This window comes from Micromys minutus (assembly GCF_963924665.1).
Source record: "Micromys minutus genome assembly, chromosome: 17".
NCBI classification, from domain to species: Eukaryota; Metazoa; Chordata; class Mammalia; order Rodentia; family Muridae; genus Micromys; species Micromys minutus.
In genome coordinates, this window is record NC_137952.1 from 28,181,950 (window position 1) to 28,203,761 (window position 21,812).

General features: G+C 47.5%; 1 protein-coding gene across 1 annotated transcript in view; it reads left to right on the forward strand.

Moving 5' to 3' along the window:
* STARD9 (StAR related lipid transfer domain containing 9) overlaps positions 1 to 21,812 on the forward strand; it is a 79,426-nt gene that overhangs the window by 53,611 nt on the left and 4,003 nt on the right. Inside the window, exons 21-26 of the mRNA XM_080931434.1 lie at positions 2,129 to 2,319; positions 2,774 to 3,248; positions 4,581 to 14,426; positions 14,511 to 14,708; positions 15,097 to 15,280; positions 15,639 to 15,776. Of these exons, the coding sequence (XP_080787560.1) occupies positions 2,129 to 2,319; positions 2,774 to 3,248; positions 4,581 to 14,426; positions 14,511 to 14,708; positions 15,097 to 15,280; positions 15,639 to 15,776 (11,032 nt within the window). The remainder of the gene's footprint in view (positions 1 to 2,128; positions 2,320 to 2,773; positions 3,249 to 4,580; positions 14,427 to 14,510; positions 14,709 to 15,096; positions 15,281 to 15,638; positions 15,777 to 21,812) is intronic.

The window sequence follows — 21,812 nt, forward strand, 5'->3', positions numbered from 1 at the left end:
GCCTCTCTCATGGACTGCCCCCACCATTCACCACAAGCTTGAGGGGCCCATAGGCTGGGCTGTACCTATCCAGCTACTGTAGCCAGCATCTAGTGCCATCATCTGGTGCCAGCCCTTGGTCAGGTGATGTGGCCCTCAAGCAAATGACTGGGCAAAGGGGCCAGGGAGTAGAACAAAGAGAAGAAACTACATGGTCCAGTCTGGATTTGTGGGCAGTCTCTCCTGCTCTTAACCTGGGCTCGGCTTCAGGGCTGCCCTCATCCTAGGCTGCTCTCCTTCATTTATCTCTGGAGGAACATTTTGAGAGGGCCAGAGCTTTTTCTAAGCCATTTTTTTTTCTTGTAGTAGTGATCTGGACTAGGAAGAAATTTTGTCCTGAGAGTCTGTTGACTGTGTTCTTTGCCTTCCTTGTTTGGAGTTGGTGGGGAGGGGCTTATGTTTAAATGTTTAGGACCCAGAAGAGGCTCTCAGTGATGCTGCGGTGGTAGTAGCCGCCACTGAATTCTACTGCAGACTGTGAGGTCCCAAGGTAGCAGGACAGCTGCCAGAGAGGAGTGGAGAGGATAGCAGAGTCCTGACAAGGAGTTGGTGACCAGGCAGTATGTAGGGGATGCTGGAGTTAGCTAAGATGAAAAGTAGCCATCTTTACTTACAGGTCCCTTGGCTGCTCTGTAATGAGAACTTGGTTTTGGTGCTCCATCCAGACATGCAGCATAGCCATTTTCTTTCTCACCTGGAATTTGAAAACTGCTTAGCAGAGGTGTCCTGGCTGAGGCTGAAAGGCAGCTTGGGTAAATACACCTTGGCATCCTGGACAGTCCCCTTCACAGTCCCATCCCTAAACAGCTGTGACATAAGGACTTTCCCAGAAGCTGTAAGAGCTCTCCTAAGAAGATTCGAGATGTGAATGTGAGAGCTGGGGCGACACCCGGGGATTCAGAGTGTATGGATCCCGTCTGCCTCCTGGATCTGGGGTTCTGTGGGTTTTCAGCCGGGCTTCTTTAGGCTGCACTGATGGGTTTATGTTTATAATTCAGCCATTACTGTGGCCCAGCTTTAAAGTAGTAACACAAGCACAACATGTGAAAATGTGTATACAAAATGTTTTATGTTAAAAGTTTTCCTGAATTTGTTTTGCAGTATTTCTGAAGTTTATTTTGTATTTCTTGGGAGAAATTTAGTAGAAACCTTTTTAATTCTTTCATTTTTAAAGGAGTAGCTCCTCTGTATGCGTATACTTGCATGTTTACACGATTTGGTGTGTATGTGTGTGCATGTGCATATGAGAGAGAGAGAGAGAGAGAGAGAGAGAGAGAGAGAGACTGTGTGTGTGTGTCTACAGTTGATATCAGTATCTCCACATTATTAAGGCAGGGTTTCTCACTGACTCCAGACCTTGTCAATTATAGACTAGCCAGCTTGCCCCTGCTGTTCAAGGGCTGGGATTACGAGTAGCTACCATGCTTGCTTGGCTTTTATGTGTATTCTGGGGATATAAACCTTTGCCCTCACATTCATGTGGCAAATGCTTTATCCACTGAGCCATCCCAAGTCTGGACAAAGATGCTTGATTTAGCTAGAGCATTATTTTTTATCTTTTATTTTGCTTTTTATTTTTAAGACACGAAAACTGGCCTCAAACTCATAGTCCTCCTGCCTCTACCTCCAGAGTATTAGGGCTTAAGGCATGTGACACCACACACAGCTTTTTGTACTTTTAATAAAATACTTGTTTTACTCTTATGATTTCCTTATGAGCCAGGTATGGTGTCACATGCCTTTAATCTCAGCACTAGGAAGACAGAGACTGGCGGAACTCTGTGAGTTCAAGGCCAGCCTGGTCTACATAGTTTCTAGATAGCCAGGGCTATATAGAGAAACCCTGTCTCAAAAACAAAATAATTTAGGTTTCTGCTAAACCCACAATTCTAAGAATATGGTAGTCTAATGTCTATTTTCTGCTCCTGTACTATGACGTCACGAGCGGCATATGACAACACACCTATTTGCTCCAAGCTGCCAGATGTCTGAAGCCCCTTCTACCTCTTTGAATTCAGAGGGATATAAGTCTCCCACCCATTTGTCCTGAGTTTGGTTGGTGTGGGTGATCCTGAGCTTTTTGTCACAGGAGAGTGCTGGAAGAGCAGAGTGACAAGGACCAGCAGCCATCGAGAAATGGCAAGATACCCTACAGAGCTCAGACCGAGCAACAGCAGTGCCGTGCGGAGGCTCTGAAGCAGCAAGCCAAAGACGGACAGAGTAGAGTCCAGAAGGAGCTAGAACTGGACCAGACACGTATCGGCCGGCAGATAAAAGACAGTAGGTGCCCTCATCTACGGGGTCTGCCTCGTCTGCCTTTTCTGGTTTCATGCCACTACTCTTCTGCATTCTGACCTTTGTGTTCTTTGTGATATGACGGAATCTCTTGTCTTGGGCATTCTCTTCCTTCTTTTAGAGACCAGAAGCTCACACAAGGGGGCTGGAACTAAGCAGGTGGACTTCTCCATGGCCCCTCAGAATGGTGCACCTTCTGCTGACTCCCTCCAGTGGCACACTTGTCTGTGCATTTCCACCTGCCCCACATGTCCACTGTTCCACTGAGGCCTACACATCTTCCTTTCCTTCCCCTTCAGTAAGGAGGCCCTGTAGTTCTCCCTTGCCACACCGCTCTCTCCAGTCCTCTTTACTCCTTACAGCTCTAGCCATGGCTGGAGATGTCTGAGTCCAGACAGCCATAGGTAGGAAGCGCTGACCTGGTGTTTTTGGTTCCCAGACCAGCAGTGGCTACTCAGAGAAGAGACCTGGCTAGCCAGCTTACAAGAGACACAGCAAGAAGACGACTGTGGAGAAGAGAAAGAGCTTGAGGCCTTTGTGGCACCTGATGCTTGGCTTCCAACAGTTCCTCAGACTCCACCATCCCCACTGGTCCAAAGCCAGAAGAGGGTGGTGCAGCCCCAGTGCTTGCGGAGACATACTTCTCGGGCTACAGTGTGGAACTTCAGGCAGAAAAAGGTGTTGTTCCAGCTGGAGAGAACTATTAAGAAGCGGCGGCTACTGGAGGCCCAGAGGAGACTGGAGCAGCTCAGAGCACTCCTCTGGATCCAGGATGATGGTGCCTCCAAGGCCCCAAGTTGGGCCTTTAGCTCTAACACCTCGGGTCCAGGTTCTCAGCATAGAAGCAGATGGACAACTTGCAGCTCTCTGAGCCTCCAAAGGCTCTGCAGCCAACGCCTGCCCCAGCCACACAGGTACCAGTGATGTCACCAGGAGCTGTGGCTGGATTAACCCAGCTTTCCAGGCAGTGCTCTTTACTCCCAGGGCTGCTTCATTCTGTGAGGTGGCTAGGTGTTTATTCCTCTGGTCCTTCTGGACTCTGTTTGCATTTTTTTTTAAGATTTATTTATTTATTATATAAGTATACTGTCACTGTCTTCAGACACACCAGAAGAGGGCATCAGATCTCATTACAGATGGTTGTGAGCCACCATGTGGTTGCTGGGAATTGAACTCAGGACCTCTGGAAGAGCAGTCAGTGCTCTTCACCGCTGAGCCATCTCTCCAGCCCATCTGTTTGTGTATCTTAAGACTCGGGCTGCTTCTTGGCTTTCAGAGATGCCCTTCTCCCAGCTCCTTCCTTCTTTTCAAGGAATTCGTCTCATTTGCATGTGCATTTTAGACCTGGACTGTTCAGGTGCAGTTTATGTGTCCTGCCTCCACCTTGACCTGACACATGACTCTCTCGTACATGTTTGGATCTACTGTTGGCTCCTTCACTCCCTGTCTGCTGTCACAGGGTTGGGGAGTGTATTATCTCCCAGGTTCCTTGGAATGGAGGCCTGTGTCCTGCTCTGTGTGTCCTTGGCCTTGCTCAGAAGAGTCATACAATGTCTGCTGCTGTCATGTTTTCTTACCCCTCCGTCCTTCAAATAACTGGGCAGGCAAGCCAACTTTTTACTATGGAAAACAGTCATGTTATTCCAACCCCCATATCTTTAAGTTTGTACCTCTAAAAATAAAAACTGTTCTTTCATACCCACCAAATCATACCAGCCAAGATTAGGTTCTAGCTTGATAAAAACTTACACCTGGGTCACACTCAGCTTTCTCAAGATGACTGAAGTGTGCCTCGGTTCCCATATCAAGATCTAAGTGAATATGTAAAGTACCTGTCACTGTTAAGTCTGAAGTTCCCAAAGTCATTTTTTCCTATTTCTTCTTATCAGTATGCAAAATGGGTCAGTACTGTGGATGACATCACACCACAGATTGATCTGCTAGATTCTTTATAGCATTAAATTTGTTCCCGTTTTTCTCACATAGCTTGAAATGTAATTCAGTTAAACTTTTCCCAAAGATAAAGCAGTTGGGGGCGGGGATTGAGCAACATGTATCTGAGACCTCTGAAAGGCAGGGCTCTATTGTCAAAAGAGTTTGTGTGTGTGTTGATCTGAGGAGTGTAGAACACAGTGAGTGGGAGGCCTGCTTCCTAACCTCTTTCAGAGTTACTAAGTAGAATGCCATGTTCCTTATATTGACATAGGGACATTACTATTCTGAGATGGCTTTCCTTATCTTCACAGTGCTTTCATGAACTGGGGTCCTTCTGCCATGTCACCACCTGTGCCTGACCTGACTCACCAGATGCCAGAGAAAACCCTGTCAGCAGACACCATTCCCCAGGCTCTGGCTTGTCCTCCAAGGACTGGAGGCCTGGGCAGGAACAGCCTCCATCCATCACGGTGGAGGAAGTGCTCTCCAGCCAGGGGAGCCTCTACCCAAGGCACCTGTCTGACTGTGAGCCCCAAATCTGTCAGTAGCCAAGAAACTGAGTCATTGGGTAAGCAGCCCTGTCAGAGCCAATCAACTAAGAAACAAAAACCAAGGGATAGCTCAAGGACCTTCACCCCTGCTGCCCAGACCAGAAGGGCTAAGGGACGAGTAGCCCCTGTCAACTCACAAATTGGATTGCAAAAAGAAGGGAGCTGTGGAACCTACAAGGCTCCTAAGGACACTACTTCCCATTCTACATATCTCAGTGGATCAGAGCAAGCAGCTGGGCATAGAAAGGTTGTTAAGACTTTTCAGGCAGAATCCAAACCACCTCCTCCAAGCAGGGCATCAAAAAAGCATCAGAGGGTGCTAGCAGCTCGGGCCAGAGACAGTGCCAAAAAGTTCTCTCGTCTGCCTCGTGGCAATCCTTTCAAAAAACAATCTAGTGCAGGAGACCCAGACACACCAGCCTCCTTCACAGATTCTAGACCTATAATGGACCATGTAAGGGAAGAAGACAAAGATTCATCTGACACTGAAAGCAGTTACTCAGTGGATTCTCTTTCTTACATCTATGCCAAAGTTCCAAAGGAGCTGCTAAAACCAGAGGACCTTCAGGGAAAATGGGGTCTTCTGGATCCAGAGAACTCTGAAAGTGACAACAGTCAAATATCTGAGGATTCACTTGCTGGGAAGGGGCACCAGAGCCCCCCAGAAAACTTTGTAGGTGAATATTCCATGAAGGACCATGGGCATTCAAGGGCCAGAGTTTCAGCCTCTGTGCGGGGTCTCCCCATGCCCCCAGACAGTGGCTTATGTACTCAAACACACAGGAGCTTTTCCTTGGACAACCTGATCGATCCTGAAAATAGGCAAGGGGAGCCTCTCCTTGGTTCTGCTGATGAGATGCCTACAGAGACTTTTTGGCATCTGCAGAAGGCCACCTTATCTGCAATAGACCAGGAGGCAACAGACAGGCCTAACCCTATCAACCACAGAATGGGAGTCGGGGTGAATGTTCTCCTGCCAAGAAGCAATTCATTTTATCTTGATCCTCAGTATCGGCCCCATTGTGAGCACCCTGAGTCAGAAATGGAGGCAAACTATTCTGAACAAACCAACCCTCTCCGAGGCATTCAGCTTGCAAGAGAGAGCCCCCTGTTATCTGTGGATTCATGGTTTTCTTGTGACTCTAAAGTCAATCCCAGCAGCCCCTCAGGGGTCATACCTTCTTTATGTCCAAGTCCTGACATGCATGAAATTCAGTCCCATGGTGAGAAGCCCAAACACTGGCTTAGAATTGAAGAAGTAAAGCCACCAAGTACCTGTAAACTTCCCCAAAACAGTACTGAGCCACCCTGCAGTTCAGATTTGTATGCAACCTCTGCTTCTGATATATCCAAGCCCTCAGTTTGTGGAAGCCAACTTCAGCCAGGAGCTGATGGATACTTTCAGGGCAGAGAAATGCCTGACATGACCAACCAGGGCATCTCCGAAGAGTCCCACAATTCTGACATTTCGAGTGTGCTGGTTCTCTCTACCGCCTCGTTCACTCATGAGCATAGTATTAATAAGGACTGGGCTGCCCTTCATCAAGAATATCTCCATGAGCTCTCCGAATCTGTTTTTGATGCTGTAGGAGAGCCCAGGCCAACTTTCCCCTTTCTGGAGGAAGACTCTAGTTCCCTGGCCGAGGCTTCTGATAAAGTAGAAACTCAGTTGCCAACTGGCCCTGGGTTGTCTAGAAATTTAGATTTCAGCTCCTCTCCATTCCACCTATCCAAAACCAGTCACTTAAAAGCAGAAAAAGACCACGACAGTCTGGGTACCAACGTAGAAAGTACTTCAGATCTCTTCAGTACCACTGAGAGGATGAGCTATAGTGGGGCGTACCCAGCAGACGTAGAGTCCCTGACTTCTGGATCTATAAATGCACAGGCCTGTAGAGCAGGAAATGAAATTCCAAGTTCCAAGACAGAAGCGTGGGAAGTCAATCAGGCCAGCTTGGAAGGCTGCCTTCAGGGTGGCAGACATTCTGCGCTGATAACTTCCTCTGGGCGGTATTTTTTCCAGAAGAGGGCTTATCACAGTCATGACACCATAGCCACTGGAGTAGACTGTTTACCTCAAGATGGGGCTCTTGGGAAAAATACTACAGTTCAACCAGATCTATTAAGTCGCAACAGCCAGCAGCACCCCCTGCTGGAAGAGACGGCAGCTTCCCAGCAGTGTGCGGAGGAAGCTGGAACACACATAGATGCTTGCTGCACGTTTCCTTCAGGTCCAGAGCTGTTCCTGTACTCTGCCCCCTGGACCTCTTTCCCTTCCTCCCTGCAGCCGCCTCCCCTGGAAACATTCTATGTAACCAAAAGCAGGGATGCCCTGACTGAAACTGCCTTAGAGATTCCAGCCTGCAGGGAAGCCTGGGTGCCATCCCCACCCCCTAGGGAAGCCTGGGGCTTTGATCATAACCATCAAGTCCCCCAGAAAGCTCGCTGGAGAAATAATTTGCCCAATTTGTCCCAGAGTCAGAATTCTAAGGTTGATTTACCTCAGCAGACAAAAAAGCCAACAGGTACCCACATAGGGGAAGTTACCGAAGAACTGGGGAAATGCTCCAGAAACAGGAGAGAGGAAGAACACCATGATTCTGCTTCCTGTTCTGTTGCTCAGAACAGACAGCATCTCCCTTCTACCCAACTCAAAGCTTGTGAATGTGGAAGTGAACTTGGAATTTTAAATAAGAAGTGCAGCCTCTCGGTCCCCGAGGATGGAGACGGGGCCTCCGCATGGCGTCACTGCACTGTTGCCTTCAGTGGCTCTGAGTCAAAGACTTCGCTCGTCATTAGTGATTCCAAGGCCAGTGGGGAAGACGAGAGTCCACTTCTGCCACAGAATCAGTTCTGTGGCATGCACAGTCAGTCTTCTTTTGGAGCCAAGTCTGATTTCATCGGTAAAACCACCAATTTAGACCTGGAGAAGGTCATACCAAAGGAAAGTGCTGTTTCCATGAAATCAAGATCACTCCACTGTCTACACAGCCCCATGGTCACGGCAGGAGGCAGAAGTCCAAGCCACAGGTGGGAGGGGAGGAATGAAACTGTGCTTCTCAGGGAAGTGATTTCCAAAGACATCCCAGAAGAGTTTGGTCTTCCAGGAACCCAGTATACCTGTGAAAGATGTCATCTAGTTATGTGCTCTCAGGAACATAAGCCCACTGAATGCAAGGCCCGTGGGCAGTCACAAGAAATACAGTCCAAAGAAGAGCCTTCGGGAAAGAAACAGAATAAAAGGGTTAATAACACTGATGAAATGGCTAGGCTGATCAGGAGTGTAATGCAGCTGGAAACTGGCATCCTAGAAATCGAAGCCAAACAGAATAAGCACCTTCATGCTTCCCACACGCCAAGTACAGAGCTTATGGTCCGAGACTCACAGCACCAGGAGAAGGCTGACCATGTCCCCAAGCCAGAGAGTTCTGGAAAACATTTATGCTTTGAGGATCATCCATCTTTTCCAATACAGATAGAGGATAGTATCTTTGAAGACAGCAAAGCTAGAGAAATAGAGGGTAACAATGTAATTAGTAATAATGCTCAGGTTCAGAAAACCATAGGAAGCCACTTCAGATCAAGGGAATATGTACAAATGGGGGACCCTGAGAGTGAGCACTCGCACCCACTGCCTGGAGCAGATAGACTTGCTAGGGACACACGTGAGTATCTGAGAAAAGGCATAGCTCCCAGAAAGCCTAGAAGCCTTTCCCTTCACTCTAGGAGAATGAAAGTGTCAGCTAAAGCTCTGCCATTGCAGCCCAGCGGGGAGACACCTGAGAAGGGTAATAAGCTTCTCACAGCATCAGTGAAATCCCATGAGCAGACTTGGGCCGTGGAAAGTCTCGAACTGGAGAGTGTGGAAAGTTTTCAGGAAAGCCAAATTGAAGTCCCAAGTGATTCAGAATTGGAGGATGCAAAAACTCAAGAGAGAATTGAAGAAATGACCATGGACAGGGGAGGGAACCTACAGGAAAAAGAGAATATGGTCTCATCTACTCAGAAAATGTCAACTCCCAGCCAGCACTGGAAGGACACATTTTTCAGCCAGGAGACTGTCTCCCCATGCCATAACCAGACAGGCTTCTCTGCAGCTCTTCCTTACGGAGAGCGGAGTGGTACCCAACCCGCACATTCTCTAAGCTTCCCAAGAAGCTGTTTGCATGCCTCTGATACCAAAGGTGTCTCTTCATTTGAGTACATATTAGAACCTGCGATGTTGAAAACTAGTGGAAATTCTTTGGCAACTGGAGTAGGGGATCAGGATCACAGTGGAGAGACCAGAAGCAGCAGCCCACAGGGAAGTATTTCAGGGGACGTTTCCACCACACACACTCCTTGGGATGGATCTGTAATGTCCATGGTCATGAGAGGCAATGGTCAGTCTGGTACATCAGACAGTATTCTCCTAGAGACAGAGGACTGGATAACTGTAAGCACTAGCTCCCAAGAAGACCAGCAAGGGGACTTCAGAGTTACTTCCATAGGCTCGACTACCCAGGAAGGCTTGGATTCTGAAGCTGAAGCAACTGTACAGAAAGAAAGAAAAACCAGTTCCTTGGACAGGATCTCAAGGCAGATTGAAAAGAAGGTCAGTTTTCTCTTACAAGAAGATAATGACCAGGAAAGGCAGAAGGCGGAGGAGAAGTCAGAAGACCAACAACCTGCTAACTCTGCTTACTTAAGACCAGTGTCTGTACTGAAGGGATCTGAGCCAGAGCCTCCGCTGCTACCCGACTCCTCTATCCATGCATCCATATGCCTGGCCATCTTGGCAGAGATCAGACAGGCAAAAGCACAGAGGAAGCAGCTTAATGACTTTGTGGCTGAGGGGACAGTCCTTTCTTATGAGACTTCACAAGAAGCTGAGTGTTTTTCGGAGGCTGCTGGTAGGTCCCAGATACAAACGGTTGAGTTAGGGTGGGACAGCACCAGTAATGATGCTAAGACACAAGGACGGCATGTGGCATCTCCATCTGCTGTGTCTGCAGACCTCTTGGGTGATAAGAGGAAATCCCAGGCCAGTGCAGGGAGCTTTCATCATCTGCCCAATCCTGCAACTGACAGAGGACCACAGCATCATTTGTTGGCTTCCTCTCACATTGTTTCAGAGTTAGAAAAAAGATACTGCACTGGAAACCCAAGGCAATTTTGTGGAGCAAGAGGATGGTCTGATTCTTCTGAAGTCATAGAGAAAAAGAAAGAAACATCTAGAACAGTGTCCTCTGTTGATCCTTTGGACCCAGACAGGCTTCTTTCTATACCAGCTGTAGAACAGAATGGGAGGGTGGGACCAGCAAAAGTGTCTGTCCTACCTTCTCAAACTTCTTGTGATGATCCTGGCAGGATTCTGCATGGGCAAAGTCAGTTGGCTACATGGGAGACTGCAGAGGGTGGGAAGGGCAGTATCCTGGGTCATCAGGAACCTAGAAGTCTAGAGAGCACATGTAGAGGAGGCTCAGGTAAGATCTCCGTGACCACACAGAAAGGAAAAGCAGTCCATTCTGAGTGTCAGTCTGTGATTTGTTCTGTTGATAATGCTGTAGACCTTTCTCAGCCTAAGCAAGACCATATTCAGTGCTCAGATGCTTCTACTGGCTTAGAAGAAGTGAAGGCAAATCCAAAGTCATGTGCTGTTCAGCCTGGAACTCCAAGAAAAGTTGAAACAGAAGCCAACATATGGCATCCTGTCAAGTGGAAAAATGTTGACTCTGGTCTGGCAGAAGCATGTGGGAGTGATAGCAAAAATCCAAGGTCAACTCCATTTCTAGATCAAAGACCAAGCCTGCATCCTAGTGGAGTTAGAGAAGAGGCTCCAGGTCTGTGCCCAAAAGAGTGCTTTGTCTTCAAGGGGAACACTGGAGGCAGCAGGCCACTTGGCTCATCTCATGAGGAGGAAGAGAACAGAACTATTCCTTGCCCTTGCCTAAGTGGTTCTCAACCTACTGGTGCTGTTGATGGCTGCTGTTCCCATTCCTCTACTCTGCCATGTTGTAGAGATGGTGTCCTCAGGAAGGGAACCTCCTGGGCTGCTCCACATCCCGACCACTCGCCTTTTGTAGTAGCATCTAGGGTCTATGAAGTGGATGGAGCAGGAGAGAGCTTTCCCAAAGATTCTCAAGTGTCTTTGGCACATGGCCTCAAGCACAAATGTAGGCCAGTAGACAACAGCATTCCCAACCTATCCACTACAGCTCCTGTCTCCTCTCCATCTCAAAGCTGCCTTTCCACTTCAGAAACGAGGGCAAATTGCCTCACCCACACAGTTGCTAGGGGAAGGTCAGTGGAGGGTTCCGGGGAAGAGACAACAGGGAAGAAGGCCAGCACTGCCCCTGAGGATGCTTATCCATCCAGTTCTGCAGGCATGAGCTCCGAGCCACTGAGGACTTTGAAGAATAACTCTGTAGGTGAGAATGCACAGGCACCACAAATGTTGCCAGAACCTCCTGCGGTGACTCAGGGACCACACACCCTAAATTCAAATAATGAATCTGTTGACAGCAAGCTGGTGGTAACAGCTCAGCTTGGACATTTAGAAAATACCATCAGAGGCTGTTCAGAAAAGATGCAACCTTCCACCAAGGTCAGGGGTCACAGTTGCTTGGGTCCCCAAGCCAAATTTGTAGACATGTCAAAACATACCTGCCACCCTCAGATCGAGACTTCATGGGAAGAGGAAGAACAACAGGGAGACCAGGTCTCAGGAGACGGCAAACTCCACGCCCAGGTCAGAAACCTAGTACCTTCTAACACTGGTGGCTTTGATGGCTGTCAGACAAGAGATGGTGGAAAAGAGGAGATATTTGTAACCAAGTCTTCTGTGTCCCAGACTTGCTTTGAAGCCCAAACTGAACCATCGCAGTCTGCTGCCCAGACCCCTAGCCCACTCTGCTCTGATAGGGAACAGCTGCCCCCCAGCAACAGGCACTTGCTTCCTGTGATTGCAGTCTTCTCTGGCCCCAAGCATGCCAGGTACTCCCCTAGACCTCAGTTTGCTGTGGTCAGCTCATCTCGGTCTCTTCAAGAACTAAATTTGAGTGTGGGACCTCCTTCCCCAACAGATGAAGATGCACAGGGGCCAAACAGCTTGTGGAGCCCACATCTCAGGTGTCATTCCTCCGGAAAGCCAGTATCAAAATCTCTGAAGACTCAGGATTGCAGTCAGAAAGCTTCATGTAACTTGAACAATAGCTCCATTGATCACAGGCCCTTGAACCCTGTCATTCCTCCTTACCCAACATCTTCCACTGTGTCACGTATGCCAACCCCTGAGTTCATGACCACTTGGATGCCTGGGGCTTTGGAACAGGCCCATCATGGAAAGACAGATAAAGTGAGTGTCCAGGGTATGCCAGAGAATTGGCATTCTCAGGTGGACAAAGAAATGCTGCCCTTTGGTTCTAGTGCCTTAAGTCCCTATGTCTTGCCCTGGTATCCACAGGGACCTGTGCATATTGGTTGGAAGCAATACGTGTTTGGAAGTGCAGTTGATGTCTCTTGTAGCCAGAAACACCAGTGCCAACTACAATCAAATATGGTTCAGTGTTGTAACATGGACAACATCCTAGAAGACAAGAAATCTCCATTTCATTCCCATCCCAAGACTGTTGCCCAGACCCAGGATTTGCCAAACATACACAGTGGCATTGAGAATAACCAAAGTTCAGATGGGCTGCCTCTGGCTGGAGGGAGTGCCACAGCTCAGGTAGATGAGATTGTAGCACTCTGCCCACCAGAGACAGGCTACGCTGGGGATGGGGCCAGTATGAATACCGTTGAGCAGGGAATACAGACTCTGGGCAGCAGGCTCCACTGGAATTGCACTAATGTCTCTGTTCAGCCTGATGCCAGGATGATGTCAGATTCTGAGCTAGCCTCTTGGACCAGCATGAATAACCTGTCTCTCCACCTTTCACAGCTTCTGCATAGTACTTCAGAGCTGCTTGGGAATCTCTCACAGCCAAGTGTGGTCGTAAAGGAACAGAATGTCAAGAGTGAATCCCTAGAGGAGGCCCAACAGGCCCCCATGATGGACAGTTCTACTCAGACCACTGTGGATGAGGGTATCCAGACGGACCTGGCCTTACCTCCTCTGGCCTTCGAGGTCCCACAGGTCAAGCCTGAGGAAGTCAGTGTGATCCTTGAAGTGATAGACTCAGGTATCACTACTGTGGCTCAAGAAAAGGGACATGTCCCAGTGGTGTTTCAGAAGAGAGAGGCAGAGGAAGCAGCGGAACCCCCAGGTCTCTATGAAAAAAGCGCCCATAATCAGCTGCAGAGCCCTTCTGTGTCCTCACCGCCCTTGAGGTTTCAGAAAACTGATCTTGTGCAGAACTTTACTTTCACGAGCCCCCCAGCTTCTCCTGATGGCTCCCCACTTCCCAGTCTGCAGCCAGAGGAATCTTGCATGGCGGTCCACATGCCCAGAATCTCCCACCTCTCAGGGCTCTCCCTTAGTGCATCTGAGTTCACCCAGGAGCTTGGTGCCCAGAAAAGGGTGGGCAGCTCGAGTGCTGTGCTGGTGGATAGGGCTTCCTCTCCAATCCTTACTTTTAGTGCCAGCATCCAGGAGCTGAGCAACCCCTTAGCCTGTTTGACTTTATCAGTTCCCTCAGCTCGTCCTCTTGAAGACTTCCAGAAGCTTGACATCAATCCAGACCTTGCTGTTGGTGACCTAAGACCTCCAATGGGTAATTCTCAAACCATTGATGAGTCTGGTGTCTCTCAGAGAGCAGAGCCTGTGGATAGACAAGGCAAGAGCCCCTTAGGAAAAGGTTCTGAGAGATTATTTCTTGATTCTAGCTCCCCATGCAGCCCACAGCAGAGCTCTGGTCTCCAAATTAGTTTATTAGGAAAGGACCCTCAGCAGCTTCAGCCCAAGAATACCACTGGAGACCAAAGCAAGCCGTCATCACCACCACCAAGGCACAGGAGCCCAGAGCCAGATGACAGTGTTGTGTTCGAGAAGGTGGCTTCGATAGAGCATGGTCCACCAGGCAGTGGGAGGCCCAGTCAGGGTAGGTTAGCAAATGAGGACGGGAACTCAGTGTTTATGGTAGAGCCACAGCTCAGTCTGGATCAGCCTTCTTCATGGAGAGGTCTTCAGCCCCTTAGCCCTTGTCAGATCTCTGATGTTACTGGGCTTCAAAATCCTGCTGTAGATCCACCTCAGGCCAGCCAGCCTGTGGGGCTGCCCTGCCCTGCTTCGCAGATGCATGTGGCCCATGGTCCCCAGCATCACAACCTCAGGGATTTCCCAGTTCATAACAAATGTAATAACTGGTACGGAGTTCAGGATGGACCTTGCAGAGGTCTGCATGTAAGTGAGACTTTAGGGGTCAGATGTGACTCCAGTTCTGTAGGGACACAAAGGCCCCTGCAATCCTCTTATAAATACAGCCAGGACCCCCAGTGCCTTCGATTGGAGCACATCCCCTTACAAGCTGGGGAGAAGCCCTCACTCAATGTGGAACTCACAGAAGCAAAGCTACACCATGGCTTTGGGGAGACAGATGCTCTGCTGAAGGTGCTGCAGAGTGGGACAGGGGAGGTGCTTGTTCCTGAAGCACCCGCTGTGGCCTCCTGTGAGGAGTTCTACACTAGGTAAGGGCCCTGGGCCTAAAGGGCAGTGGGCAAGGTGAACTTCAGGGTGAAGGCTGTGTAGGAATCCATCGCATTTTGTCTCAGGCAGAAAAAGACTGTTGAGATCCTCAGGAGAGAGAGGGCTGAGCGACTTCATAACTTCCGTCGGTCACACAGCCTCAGTCCCCAGAAACAATTCGGCTTCTTGTCCCACAAGGATCTCCCCACCTGGGAACTTGACTTGCCCAGCAGACGCCAAGAATACCTGCAGCAGCTGAGGAAGTATGTCGTGGAGACCACTAGGTAAGCAGGAATCCGGAGCCTGCGGGAAGCAGGCTCTGTGGGAGCCGGAACTGGGATTTGACCATCCAGAGGCTCTTTCATGCCTCTGGATATAAAGAAGTAGATGAGTGAGTCTGGGGCAGATGGAAATAGGATGTATAGGAGAGAATGGGGTACAGGGATACAGAAGGAGATGAGCAGAGAGAAGTGGGAAAGTTGGACAGAGAGACTTTTGTATGTTATGCAAGTCTGTGTGCCAGGGTTTTAGAATGCCTTTTTCCTCTCCTAAGAATGTAAAATGATGACCCTGGAGGCAACAAGAGGTTGTGCTGAGCTAGCAGGGTGGGCAGGACCATACTTTTATGTGCTTGCCGTGTTAGGAGTCTTTTAACCTTGTGGACTTCCCTAGAATCCCAGACCCAGCACCAAGATTAGCCCGCCCTCCCTCTGATATTGAGCTCATGCTTCAAGAGTATCGTCGGGCCCGTGAAGAAGCCAAGGTGGAGATTGCCCAGGCTCGAGATCGGCTCAAGGAGCGAACTGAACTAGAGAAAACGAGAATCCGCCAGCAGATCATCTCCCAGCTGCTGAAGGTGGGGAGTGAGCAGTTCTCTGCCTTAGGGCAAGCCTGGAGCCTGGGCCAGCCCTCAGACTCTGGCAGCCTTTACTCGGCCTGCTGTGAGTCTGATACGCTTGGAAAGTGTAGGGCTCTGCCTCCAGCCCAAAGCTGGACTTCCCACCCTTCCAGTGCACTGCTGTCCCAGGCCAGCATGTAGGAGGAGTCAGGGACGTGGGGAAGGGGGCTCGGAGAGTTGGCTTCTGGAAAGTAGGTGGGAGGCTACAGCAGGAGGCTCTGGGAGGTAAGTGGTGACATCTGTGGAGGTGACAGGGAAGGGAGAGGATGCGGTAGTGAGGAGTCATCAAAAGCTACTTCATCTGCCTCCTTCCCAGGAAGAGGAGAAACTCCAGACTCTAGCCAACTCCAGCTCCCTGTACACCAGCTCCAATGGAAGCATATCCTCTGGTGTCACATCTGGTTACAACAGCAGCCCAGCCTTCTCAGGCCACCTCCAGTCCCTCGAGGTTTCGGTAAGTGAGCAGACATCAGGAAGCTTCTGAGATGACGGTGTGTATGGCCAGCTCTCTCAAGGGCTCTGCTGCTGTGGTCCCCTCCTGTGTGGCTGGCTTTAGGTCTGCCGTCCTCCCCTTTATTCTTGCAGTTCAGCTGTTTGCTTTTCTCTAAGTTTTGTTTTGTTTTTAATTGTGTGTGAGTGTGTGTATGTGTTTGTTTCTGTGTGTAGGTACATGTGTGTGAGTGTTGGTGCCTACAGAGGCCAAAGACCCCTGGAGCTGGAGTTCTGGGTGGTTGTGAGCTATCTAATGTGGGTGCACACCTGGGCATGGTGGTACAGGTTTTCAATCTTAGCATTCAGGAGGTGGAGGCAGGTGGATGGATCTACATCCAGGACAGCCAGAGCTGCATATTGAGACCCTGTCTCAAAACCAAATAAATAAATAAATAAATAAATAAATAAATAAATAAATAAATAAATAATCAGCAAACAGTACATGTTCAGTTTTATTTTTGCTTTTTGCTTGTTTGTTTTTTGTCCTTTTTATAAATAAATAAATTAAGGGGCTGGAGAGATGGCTCAGTGGTTAAGAGCACTGACTGCTCTTCCAGAGGTCCTGAGTTCAAATCCCAGCAATCACATGGTGGCTCACAGCCATCTGTAATGGGATCTGATGCCCTTTTCTGCTGTGTTTGAAGATAGCTACAGTGTACTCACATACATGAAATAAATAAATAAATCTTTAAAAAAAAATAAAGACTTATTGTTTTGGTTTGGTTGTGGGTCCCTGATATGGCTGAGCACACAACAGTCACTCATTCACAGTTTGACCAGAGTTATGAGCCTGTGGTGCAGTCACTGCTCCCCAGGGTGACAGTTTGGGTTTCCACACCATGAGAGAGTATGTGGTACTTGTGTTACTACTATGCCTCGCTTACTTAATATGATGTCTTCAGTCCTATTGATTTTTGACATACATAATAAGGTTTTATTTTTCTATATGGCCAGGAAGTATTGCATTGTGTACAGAAATGACATTCTCTTTGTCATTAATGTGTCACATAACTCTTGTAAGTAAAGCTTCAGTAACTGTGGGCTTTGTGTATGGATTGACCTCATTGTATTATGTGCATACTTGGAACCTCTGGAAGAGCAGTCAGTGCTCCTAACCGCTGAGCCGTCTCTCCAGCCCTCTGTTGTCTTTCTGCTGGTAATTTTCTTTGCTGTACAGAAGCTTTTACATGTGCTTAGTCTTTACTGTCAATTTAAATTAATCAATTGATTATTTTGAGACAGGGTTTCTCCATATAACCCTGGCTCACTCTGTAGACTTGGTGGCCTAGAACTTAAAGGTTTGGCTGTCTCTGGGACACTGGGAGTGTTGGGATTAAAGGTGTGCGCTACTTGCCTAGCTGGACTGTCAATTTAAAAAATTTGTACACATGTCCAGAAAATCATTGTGTCAGTTTTGAAGTATTTTATTTGTTTTCCTGTAGTAATTTCAGTCTCATGTCTTTCACTAAGGTCTTTGGTCCAGAGCCTGGCTGGGTGATACATACCTATAATCCCAGCTGTTGGAATGTTGAGGAAGGAGAACCGTGAGTTCTAGATTACCTGTGGTGTCAACAAGACTCACACAACAAAATATTTGTTTCCATTTTGAGTTGACTTCGTACTGATGAGTCAGGGTTCAGGTTCAGCCTCTGTGTGTGGGTTTCCGCTCTTCGAAGTGGTATCTGTTCAGCTGCTCACTCTCCAGTGTTTGTTTGGGGACCTTCCTGAAGCACCGGTTGGCTGTGGATATAACATTTATTTCCGGATTTTCAAGTCAACTGCACAGCTTTTGTTATTGTGATTCTGTAGGATGTCTTGAAATCAAGTATTGTGAAGCTTCCAGCTTTGCTCTTCCATTCAAGATCTATTTGGAGTACTTCACATTTCCCCATGTTTTTCTGTTTCTGTAAAAAATGGCATTGACATTTTGATGCAAAATCTGCTAAATCTGTAGATTGTTTTGAGCATCATGGACTTGTAACTATAATTCTTTTAATTAGTAAATTTTTGGGGGAGATATTTCTATATTTGAACTTAAAGACTTATTTTTTTTTCACTTACATGTCAGATGTGGGTGGGGAAACTGAATTGGGGTCCTTTCTCCAAAGTGCTCTTGACCTCCGAGCCGTCTCTCAATGCTGGTCTTTAATTTCTTTCTTCAGTGTTTTGCAATTTTCTTTGTGTAGGTATTTGACTTTCTTAGTTAAGTTTATTCTTAGCCACAAAAATAAATAAATGAGACACGTATTGCAGGTGGCTTTGTTTTTATTTTTAATGGTGTAGTAGAAATGGAGGTAGGAAGTTGTCAACTGTCACATGAGTAGTAAGAACTGAGTTGGGGGGGTCCTCTGGAAGAGCAGCACATACTTTTTGTTTTATTTTGTTGAGACCGTCTTACTGTATAGCTCTGGCTATCTAGACCAGGCTGGCCTTGAATTCAGACATCTGCCTGTTCTTCCTCCTGAATGCTAGAATTACGGGCATGTGTGACTATGCCTGGCCAAAGAGCAATCGCTTAGCTGCTGAGCCATCTTTCCAGCTCCTCGGTGTATTCTTGTGTTCTGTTTCCAAGTATTTTATTGAGAACTTTGGCATCTATATTCATCAGAGAGGTTGGCCTGTAGTGTTGTTGTCTTCCCTGGCTTTGGAAGCAGGACAGTACTGGCTTCCTAGAATGAGTGAGACTGTGCACCTTTCCTTTCGCTTTTATGGAGCAGTTTGAAAAGCATTGGCATTAACTTCAAAAGTTTGATGGAATTAGGTAATGAAAGTCATCCAGTCTTGGACTTTTCTTTGTTGAGAGATTCTTATTGCTATTTCATTCCTGTTATAGATGTTTCTTAATGCCTGCTTGATTTCATTTTGGTTCATCATGTGTGTCTAGGAATTTATCCAGATGTAGATTGTCCAGATTTTAGGAATTTATTCCTTTATCATCCTCTGGATTTCACTGGTGCCTGGCCTACTCCTCTCTCCTTTTCTTTCTTCCTTTCTTTCTTTCTTCCTTTTTTTCTTTCTTTCTTTCTTTCTTTCTTTCTTCTTTCTTTCTTTCAGCCAAAATTTTATTTATTCATTTCTTGCATTTGAAGTATTCCTAGATGACATCCTTGGCCTGAGATTCTTTGCCATAGTCCTTAACAACTACACAACTGCAACCAACCACTTTCCATGGTTTCCCCTCTCGATCGATTTTACAGAGGCCGACCCATTCTCCGAGTTTCTTGTTGTCGTCAACCTTTATCAGGTTGATCTGGTGCTCAGCACACAGTGCTCAGCACACATACACAGGCTCGTCACAGCTGGATGGGCTTGGCGCTTGTCTAAGGCTTTGGCAGCTTCGAAAATGCCACGTGCTAGGGCGGTCTTCAGCACCTCCAGCAGCCATGCCTTCCTCAGCCACAGTGATGGATCACGGGTGATGCCGAATCTTGAACGCACCCGAGCTTCCGCCTCCGCGCAAGTTGGCGGCGGCAGGGGAAAAGCTCTCCTTTTCATTTAGTATTTGGGACAGTTCTCTGAACAGTATCCTCCCTTCCCCTTTGGCATCACACTTTTTGGCTCCCCTCACTGAGGTCCCAGCAATGGGCTCAGGACTCTGATTCCCAGAGCAGTAGGTCCGTTATCAAAATGGCTCTGTCTGTGTCACTCTGGAGGATGACTAGGATTTTAAATGAATCCCTTTCCAAAGACAGGCTGTGCAGATTGCAGGTTCCTTATCTATTCATGTTATAAACCTGTGAGTGTTGTGGGTCCTCCCAGCAGCCCGGCTTGTCCCATTTCCACTGGTGGGTTTCCTGGACTCTGTTTACTTTTCACCCCTGCAGAAGGGAAACATCTTCCTGGGCAATAGAACTAGGGCAAGTGCTGGGATATTTTGTATCTCCTGCTGTGGTCCTGCCTCAGGTTTTTGAAAGCTATAGGTTGCTTTTTGCAACTGTGTGGAAAGCCAGTGTTCTTGGGTAGTTGCTCCTGGAAATGTGAAGTTACAATCTGCTACTTTGTATTTGTGGAGGAACAGGTGTCCAACACCAGGTCCAAAATGTTTGTTCTCAGGTCACATGTGCCACATTGCACACAGTCAGCAAATAATGAGGCTATCATATTAGATAGCTCTCTAGGTGTCTTTAGGACTATAGGCATGTCATTGTCAAATCTCACATGCCCTCACTGTGTTGCTCTTATGTGCTCCTGCCCTGTAGCAGCGTTAGCTAGATCTTAAAGTTTCTTGACACGAGAGAGATACATCTAGTATTTTACCACCTAAGTTTCACACTAGATTTTAAACTGAGATATATTTTTCAGTAAGGGAGCATACAATTTTCTAGAGCATTACTTTTCAGTCTTTGGAGAATGACATCTTGCTCATCTATTTATTTATTCCTGTTGGCTAATATGAAACTATTCTTGCATTCTTGGAATTCTCTAAATACATACTGGCTACTTGCACATGATGTATTTTTTTAATTAATTTATCTCATGTATGTGAGTACACTGCCGCTGTCTTCAGACACACCAGAAGAGGGCATCGGATCCCATTACAGATGGTTGTGAGCCACCATGTGGTTGCTGGGAATTGAACTCAGGACCTCTGGAAGAACTGTCAGTGCTCTTAACCACTGAGCCATCTCTCCAGTCCCTGCTTTGATCTTTTAAACATTTTCTTTAGTAATGCTACATTTTCTTTTTTGCCTCCAATATTGTCCTTGAACAACAAAGCATAAAGGATTGATTTGGTCTGATCTATAAAATAGGTCTCTGATGTAATCCCTGTCCCCAATGCCTACCCAATGGTTGTGGATTCAATATTAATTCATGATTATAGCTGGAAATCATCAGTGCAACACTTTCAACAGCTGAGGTCACCTAGGGCATTGACCCAGATGCAAAAGAACCCTAAGATGTCAGTTTGTGGTTGAGGGAGCACAGCGAGGAAGCAGGGAGCAGAGCCTTGGTGCCCTTCAGTATTGTAGACCATTGTGGTTCTTTGGAGGAGTGGTAACAGCAAATGGCTCTAGGTGTGGCAGGTGTTGTGCGGGTGAGAGGTGGTAGATGACAGATATCTCTGTGTTTTAATGCTAATGATATCTAGTGACAAGGGAGAGGTGGGGGCAAGTGGAGAGAGATGATTATGTGTACATATGTGTGCACACACCATGTCACACGTTTGGAGGTCAGAAGACACTTTTCAGTATTGGTTCTGTACTAGGGACTCTGGTTCTCAGGCTTGGTGACAGGCACCTTTACCTGGTGAATCATCTCACTGGCCAGTGTTTTTGTTCCACTGAGGTGGTAGCTGACATACTGTGCTAACCGAAGCAGCAGAGATGCAGAGGTTCTGGTCCTAGAGTAGGACTTCTGGCTTAGTGTGTGGCATCTGGCCATGGCCAACGTTTGCTATTCAGAGCTCATTGCTTCTTCCCCATCTCCCCTTCACGTTGACTTTATTATCCACACCAAACCCCTCCAGTGATGGTCTCCTTCCTGCTACCACCGCGGTACAGGTGGCTTTTCACATACTGGCTCTGGAGTTTGGCCATTTGGTAGAGAACCAAATTTATAAATTATTTGTATAAATTATTTCTCTGTTGGTGAAATGAGTCAAATTAAAGCAGATTAGTGTATATATAAAGACATGTTTATTGGGAAACTACTCTTTGGCACACACCCACCAAGAAAGGAAAGAGATGGTAGGTGGGAGAGACCAAACTGTCTGGACTAGATAGGAAAGAGCTTCTGGAAGAAGGGTAGCCCAGCCCCTGGGCTTAAAAGTTCAGAGTAGATGGTAGGGTATGCCAGGTAGAAGTGAGGGATGCTGGGGGAACCTGGAGGCCAGGTCTGCTTTAGAATATAAAATATGCACCCCAGCCCCTGTCCAAGGTCTGAAACCCCCAGCAGGCCCCATGCCCAGGTACTCATTATCCTGATGCTGTGACAGCTGATGTGCAAGCAGTTCTTTAAGCGTATTGCCTAGATAGTAAAGGTTTCTAGCTTGTGTCTA